The sequence below is a fragment of the Limulus polyphemus genome, unplaced genomic scaffold, assembly GCF_000517525.1.
Source record: "Limulus polyphemus unplaced genomic scaffold, Limulus_polyphemus-2.1.2 Scaffold737, whole genome shotgun sequence".
NCBI classification, from domain to species: Eukaryota; Metazoa; Arthropoda; class Merostomata; order Xiphosura; family Limulidae; genus Limulus; species Limulus polyphemus.
The window spans coordinates 296582-305175 of NW_013666347.1; the positions used below are offsets into that span (position 1 = coordinate 296582).

Consider the following 8594-nt stretch of genomic DNA (forward strand, 5'->3'; position numbering starts at 1 on the left):
TATTCATGATATAAACACAGCTACTAGACCACTACGTCTAGCCAACCTGATGAGCCTTGGTGTTGGGCAAAATGCCTAGTTGGCACTGGATATAGAAGATGGAAAGTTTGACCTAACACATTCTTGTTTACTTTCACTCACAGGTTCTTAGAATTAAAAAAACATATGACATTTAACAAAAACATTCTAACATATTAAAAGCTATTTTACGTGTAACGTTACTTTTAATAAAAGTTAAAAAATCTGTTGTCATCCCATCGACAGCAGTTATCCATATGCTTAAATAAAGATCACCTTATGACACAAATGTAGGAACATTTTTCAAATGAATCAAATTTTATTTTCCTAAAAGAATTTATTCCGCTGTGAATAAAACAGCTTATTTTTGTCAATTATTCAATGCCAATAAAAATAATCATTAAAAATACAAAACTTATATGTTATATTTTTATGCCATTTAAATTCTGACAAATTTTCTTTGCCGGAATTCAAATGACGTAAAGATGAAATCCACACTCAGTCAAAACACTTTAAAAACTAGGCATTCAGCCAGGTTATATATACACCAATAAACAATCGGTTTTCCATCATGCACATCATGGGACAAAAGATATACAAGGTGAAAATGAAAAGATCTTTATGGTGCTTTAATACGAGTCTTAGCCACATTTATAGTGTTGTCGTTAACGCCAACTGTAACGCTGTTGAGAACTTGTTCCTCTTCTTGAATCATAATCCTAAATAAAATATTAAACATGTGCTCAATAATGGATAAAATAAAATATTAAACATGTGCTCAATAATGGATAAAATAAAATATTAAACATGTGCTCAATAATGGATAAAATAAAATATTAAACATGTGCTCAATAATGGATAAAATAAAATATTAAACATATGCTTAATGATGGATAAAATAAAATATTAAACATGTGCTCAATAATGGATAAAATAAAATATTAAACATATGCTAAGTAATGGATAAAAATATGGAATCTGGGAGTAACAAACACATATGGATTAGAGATTGGAGGACTTATTCCACAAGGTTATCTACTTTTTTATAAATACGGAAACAAGATATTTTTGTGTACTGGGCACACAGTGAGAATAACTATGCCAGTTGTTTTGTTAATATACTAGCATCATGCAACAAACACAATATCAACTGATAAAGCCCAATACTACTACAAGCAAATGACTATTTCTGGGTAATTTACTCCTACTTGAAAAAAAACTGATATTTTGGTGTTTCATATTCATAACATTTTTTAATTTTGTCAACTGTATTGTAATAATTTATGATCATATCATTCATCGTTCCAAATAAATTGATAATGATACTGTTTCTTAATCTGTTACATATCAATTAGTAACGGTTTGTAGTACAGTAAGAAATTATTAATATTAAGTTATGCACGTCCTGCCAAACCCTCATTTGTTATTAAGTCTGTGTATATATTGTACCACAACATAAAATTATACTTGTTGTCTGATATGACTTGCAAATAAAGAATGATATGTGATTTAGTACACATTTTATAAATGGTAAACAATTTAATTAAACACATCTTATAAATATAACAATTTAATGAAATACATTTTATAAAGTTTCAAAAAATATAAATGGAACCTTTTAATGTTGTTTTAGCATGAATTCCAATGTCTCGTGTATAAAATTTGTATTATATCTATTTGTCTTGTCTGTGAGTTTTATTGCCTGAGAACCTTTCCCATTGGTCTTCAGCTATAGTGCTGAAATTTTGAGGTGTCACAGGTAACTTTTCAACATCTGTAAATAAGCATTGAACATTTCTACCTTGTGGCAATTGCTCAAAGACAATGAGTTTTTGACCAATTAATGTTCAACAGTATTGACAAAACTTTACACTTGGAATAAAAGTAACTATATGAATCCTACAATTATAGAGATTTTGTAATTTTTAGTACAACGTCAGCGTCATAATGTAGCAACTCAACCTCAGTGCTACAATGTAGCGACTCAACCTCAGTGCCACAATGTAGCAACTCAACCTCAGTGCCACAATGTAGCAACTCAACCTCAGTGCCACAATGTAGCAACTCAACCTCAGTGTCATAGTGTAGCAACTCAACCTCAGTGTCATAATGTAGCAACTCAACCTCAGTGTCATAATGTAGCAACTCAACCTCAGTGTCATAATGTAGCAACTCAACCTCAGTGTCATAATGTAGCAACTCAACATCAGTGCCACAATGTAGCAACTCAATCTCAGTGTCATAATGTAGCAACTCAACATCAGTGTCATAATGTAGTAACTCAACATCAGTGTCATAATGTAGTAACTCAACATCAGTGTCATAATGTAGCAACTCAATCTCAGTGTCATAATGTAGTAACTCAATCTCAGTGTCATAATGTAGTAACTCAACATCAGTGTCATGGTTTAATGGGAAAGAAGTGTCAAGATGAAGCATAAAGTACTGAAGTAAAGATGTTTTACCAATTTATAGTGTCATTACATAACAGCGTAATAATGTCATGACACAACAGTATATCACAATATGGCAAAGTAACAGTATCATGATACAACAGTAAAGCTGTGACACGTCATGATTTATCAGTATTACAGTATGGTGAACTGCTTTAAAAGCCTTTTACAATTAAGGTTTTACATCATGATTTTTGTTAACTCCTGGATGTTGTTGATAACTGCCATCACAAGAGTTAAACTGATATTTCGTATTTCCCTTACACTGCTCCTACTTGCTGCTAGAATTAGTTAATTCTTAATATTAATGATATTATGCTACTACATTATAAAATTATAGCGTGCTATGTACATATTGGCACACAGTAGTATAATGTACCACTGTTTAAGTGTAGTGCTTATTATTTTGCTTGGTAGCAACACATAGATGTGGAAGTTCAATAACAGTAACATGACATAGCAACATAAAAGTTGTATTTTCTTGCAACAGCTGTTACATGATTATCGGCATAACAATTAACATGAGGTAGCAGTCTAACCACACCTAAGAATGTTTAACTGTAATGTAATTAATTCACAGCATACAATTATTATACAATATGTAACAATGGATTTGTATCAGCATAAGGACCACAGGATAGTAGTTTACTGATGTGTAAACCGGAAATACAACAGAAGCACCACATGTGGCACTATAACAAGTTCTAACATGGCATGGCAGTAAAATATGGATGCTACATTGCAGCAGTTTTAATAAAAGTCATGATTTAGAAGTTTATTTGTATGACCTGAGCATGCATTAATGTCAAATTCTGTACATTACCTGGTAACTGCCACTTCCATACTGTCTGGATCTATATCCACTATTTGCACTACCTGAATTATTCCAGTCAGGTGGGTTGGACGACTGTCTATATGGCATTGGACCCCAGGTACCTCCATCTCTTGCTGTCCACTGATTTCCTTCTTGTCTATCACAAACAAGGTGAATGTACAATGAAAAAGGTTTAATAAAAAAAAGATTGTTTAAAGAAGAAAAAAAAAGCTTTTAATATGATATGAAGTGAACAATGCATTGAGAATATTCAACAAGAATTAACACTGAATACTTGGAAAACCCAAAATCAACTGGTACCCTTCTTAATGGATTTACCTCTCAAGAACTGCTTATCTGTATGGTTTGGTTTGTTTTGAATTTCGCAAAAAGCTACACAAGGGCTACCTGTGCTACCCATCCCTAATTTAGCAGTTAAAGACTAGACCACCCACTGCCAACTTTTGGGCTACTCTTTTACCAATGAATAGTGGGATTGACTGTCACATTATGATGCCCCCATGACTGAACGGGCAAGCATGTTTGGTGGGACAAGAATTTGAACCCACAACCTTCAGACTGTGAGTCAAGCACTCTAACCACATGGCCATGCCAGGGCCCCTTGTCTGTATGTATAATAATATAAACTTGCTTTTACCTTTTTAGAATAGAGGACATAATTTTAAGTATTGAGTTTTAGCTACTGTCAAGTTAACTCACCTCTGACTACTGTTATAAGCCCAACTATCACCAGACATTCTTCCTTGTTGCAGTGAATTTAGACCTGTAGACAGAACCATGGTAAGGTATACAACATAAATTAATCCACTTTTCTCATTATGTTAAAACTATATATAATGGTGTTTATTGAAATTGTAATAAAAGAAGAAGTTGTTATTACTAATTAATATTCAAAATATTCTCCAGATTTCCTGTTAATTTAATAAATATCTTCTTTTATTAGACTTTTTAAAGTATAAGAATTTTCTTTAAATATTTTCAAATACAACATTATCAAACTACTTTATATGATCGATACAAATAGCAAACAAGGGAAGATCTGTTTTTAATTGGTTAGAAAAACTCATCCTGTACTTCAAAATAAAAAAGAAACATTTTATAGAATACATAATGCACTTGGATATAGTAAATACACAAGGATAATCATTTCATCCAGAAGAACTATTTTTTTTTCACCATCTCAGTTTTTACAGCTAGAAATCAATGCTCCAAATTCTATTATTTGTACATATCAGTATCATGCATGGGTGACATTATCTATTGACAAAAGATGTGCTTATTAGCAATGCATGGCTCTGAAACAGAACCAAAATGAAAACAATTATGCAGAATAGTGTTAAATGATGGTTGAAGCTTGAAGTCTTGGATAAGACCAAAGATAAAAAACTTTGAAACAAAAATTAACCACTGACAACAAGTTTGATTACTCTTTGTAATAAAAAACATAATTGTGTTATACATTATTCTATGCTAGAATAAAAGTAAATAATTTGTGTTATACATTATTCTATGCTAGAATAAAAGTAAATGTGTTATACATTATTCTATGCAAGAATAAAAGTAAATAATTTGTGTTATACATTATTCTATGCAAGAATAAAAGTAAATAATTTGTGTTATACATCATTCTATGCTAGAATAAAAGTAAATAATTTGTGTTATACATTATTCTATGCAAGAATAAAAGTAAATAATTTGTGTTATACATCATTCTATGCTAGAATAAAAGTAAATAATTTGTGTTATACATTATTCTATGCAAGAATAAAAGTAAATAATGTGTTATACATTATTCTATGCTAGAATAAAAGTAAATAATGTGTTATACATTATTCTATGCTAGAATAAAAGTAAAGAATTTGGTATGTAAGTAAAAAGGTACTATATAAATCTTTCTTGTGTACAGATAAAAAAATAATAATTAAATGCATCACTTTTGTCTATATTTCTTTTAAGATTTAGTTTTTTAAATCTTGTATTTCAGAAGGTATTTCACTGTAGAGCCCTGATGTATTCCAAGACACCTGTAACTGAAGAATATTTTGTGTGATTAGCAAAATACTTACTGGAAAATACTCTGTAATCTTGAGGGTTTAAAGACATGAAGCATCAACAATACGTGCAACATTAAAATGATGATCTGATGCATAATCATCTATCAACTCCACAAATTTAAGGATTAAAAAACAACAACTATAAAATACAGAGTATTCCAAATCCAGATTAAAAATTTTACAACAGCAAAGTTTTTGAAATATAGTAAAAGCAAAAGTTTCTTCTTTTTCTCCTACAAGTTAAGTGGCCTACTGTACTTCTGGATTTATTTACTTAGTTGGAATGTAAACAAACTAACTAATCATTATGAACAAGTTGGAGATCAGGAACATAAGATGCTATCTACATTTGCCAGAAATTATAATAAATCACTAAATAAGTTTGAAACAATATACACCTGGTTCGTACTAGCTTCAAGAGATTGATAAAATTCTGAACCACTGTAATGGAAAATGAATTGCTGACCATCTCTATCAGTTCAACTACACCCACCCATTAATTAACACTTTCTTATAGTACAATGTCTTTACTGTATACACATAGACAACATCTACTGCGGATTAACACCCACAATCTATTTACTCTGCAAAAAGTTATTTTGTTTTGACACTTTTTAACTGTAGCAAAATAAAGAATGATTTAAAACTAAATTTATTGTTCACATAAATAGAAAACGGACTTTTATACATAACTTAGGAAGGTCCAAAAATCAACCATGGCAAAGCTACTAAGACCATTTGCAGCCAGCTTAACAGCACCCACCATCAACTTTTGAGCTTCTCTGTTACCAACAAATAGTTGAATTGAATGTTACATTATAACACCAGCTTTCAATCACACAATCCATTGAATGCAGGTCAAGTACCTTACAGACCAGGCAATGCCATGCTACGTGATGATGTAGGATAATTGGGAACATGTTACATTTTTTAGTTTATCCCATAGATTTTAAGGTTTTCTTGGTTGTTAAAATATTTAATAATAATAAGACAGATTGGAGTTACTATTGTACATGACCACAATCAGCAGTGAGTCCTACTCAGGATAAATTCTCACCTAGCACATTTGTCAAACATGAGTATTATTTACATGTAAATAATAGTGTATCATTCTCATTCGTAGTTGCCTATTTATTCAATATAAAAACATATCAATCCCAAAAAACACAATTTAACAACTGTATTAAAGTTAAATGGATTCCGGTTGATTTGTTAAACAATTAGGATACACCATATTTTGTTTTTGTTCGGCCTTAGTCTAAATATTACAAGTTCTGTCACATCTTCTGGTTTGTTATTGTTTCCAACCATATTTACTATTCATAGTGTAGTTGTATGATGAAAAGTGCAAAAATCTATATCTTTTTAATATGAAACAAAGTCACCACCTTCTACGTTTTTACTTTCAAAGTCTCAGTAAAAGCTAACTTTTGGTATGGTTGTTAGTAGAAATTTACTTAATTTCTATTTATCTCAAATATGCCATTTAGAACAAACAATATTAACGTGTACACAATACAGAATGTCCTAAAACTTTTATAATTTAACTAGCTTTCTAACTAAACTATATGGAGGTTAAATAATTGTGTTAGCTGGTCGAGGTGATATCAGCAATAGCAAATACAGAAACAGTAAGCCAAATAATTCAAAAACTGTCATCAGAACAAGCTAGCCTTACAGGGAATTCCGAATATTAAAATATTCTCTTTCTATTGGTTACAAATAATCCAATGTCACATAGAATTAGTGAAATTTGTTTTTTTAAAGACAGGATGTGACAGAGTGTGTAGTACATGAATCTGACTTTCTGATTTATAGCTGTAAGACAAGATGACTGGAGGCTGTAAGTTCACATTATGTCTTATGAATTACAAACTTCAGTGTTTAATTTACTTTAAAGTCAGAAGATCATACAGGAGTAGAAAGAAAATCTAAAATGGACAATTTGTAGCAAAAAAAAAGTGTCACATAATTAAAACTTATATAATATTAAAAGTTGAATTATAAACTGCATTTTTGATGCCAAGTTTATTGACATACATTGTTAATAAAGTTTTTTAATGCAATTCTATAAAAAGGTTGTGACATGCCCAATTTGACCCCAGAATTACATGTGTAAGGTTAACACTTTCACTAACAATCTATCTTCTGGAGATAATTTTAGCTTCATTTAAATTCAAACACTAACAAATGAAAGATATATATATGCCAAAAACCTATAGATATATTAGATGTTTCCTAGTAAATAATTTTTCTTCAATTAATATTGGAGGTATTTTGTAAATTCATTACAACAGAAAGAGAAAAACATATTTAGACATTTTCATGAAGAAACACAAAAAATATCTCTAGATAAAAATGTTTTGTTTAATCAAAATTTTTCCAATAAATTGCACTCAATCAAAGTAATAGCATTTGAGGAACATAACCATATTTGGGCATTATATTTTAACATTCACCACAATGAATAACGTGTAAAAATTGAGAAGATCAGAACTTAAATGTTAAAGACAGAAAGTTCATTCACTAAAACTGGATTCACTATTTTTCAAACTAGATTATTACATTACAATACAAACACGGTATCCCAATGATCTTTCTGTGTATATCGCATATAATATTTTGTAGAGCCGCACACTGGACAGTACATTTTCTTATTGTTTACATTTTTTCTATTTCTTTGTTTCAAATGAAAAGCAAAATGTGTTGTGTTGTCATCACTGTTTCAGATCTGGGTTTGAATGTGGTAATCTTTATGTAGGTAAGCATTTCTTAACTGGTAATTTTATTCAAATCAATTATATTTGCATTTGGGAAACGAGTCAACGAGTAATAAATATACAAGCCCCCAGAGAAATGGATACACTAAGCTTCATAACTTGATTTCTGTGACTCAGCGTAATATATAACACCAATTAAAATACATGTACACGGTTCCTACAGCAACAGCAAGTATTCATGAGTTAGCTTGTATGCCACAGAGAGGCAAATAGTACCACTTGAAAACTACATGTACGGTGCTCGTTAGTAACGATAGATATAACAAGATTTAAACAAAAAACAAAAATTAAAACTACTGATTCAAGTTACTTGTAATCTTTCATGTCTGTTAAATGCATGATATCAAACACACAACCATCATGTGGCTTAGCTTCTGATCACTGCCCAAAATAGGTTTCAGACATTTGATTTTTTCAAGACCTAAGCTTTAAGTTTTGGATGTTTCATTTAAGA

The 8594-nt window shown here is 30.5% G+C and overlaps 1 protein-coding gene across 3 annotated transcripts in view; it reads right to left on the bottom strand.

Moving 5' to 3' along the window:
• Positions 1-311: 311 nt before the first annotated feature.
• Positions 312-8594, bottom strand: part of LOC106460266 (5'-3' exoribonuclease 2-like) — a 68858-nt gene continuing 60575 nt past the window's right edge. For 2 of the 3 annotated variants that reach the window (XM_013919952.2, XM_013919954.2), the window contains exons 32-34: positions 4006-4069; positions 3295-3442; positions 312-737 (exon numbers count right to left, since the gene is read on the bottom strand). In XM_013919952.2, coding sequence (XP_013775406.1) covers positions 684-737; positions 3295-3442; positions 4006-4069 — 266 coding nt within the window. In that variant the 3' untranslated portion in view covers positions 312-683. The remainder of the gene's footprint in view (positions 738-3294; positions 3443-4005; positions 4070-8594) is intronic. The other variant, XM_022386938.1, reaches the window with a different exon arrangement.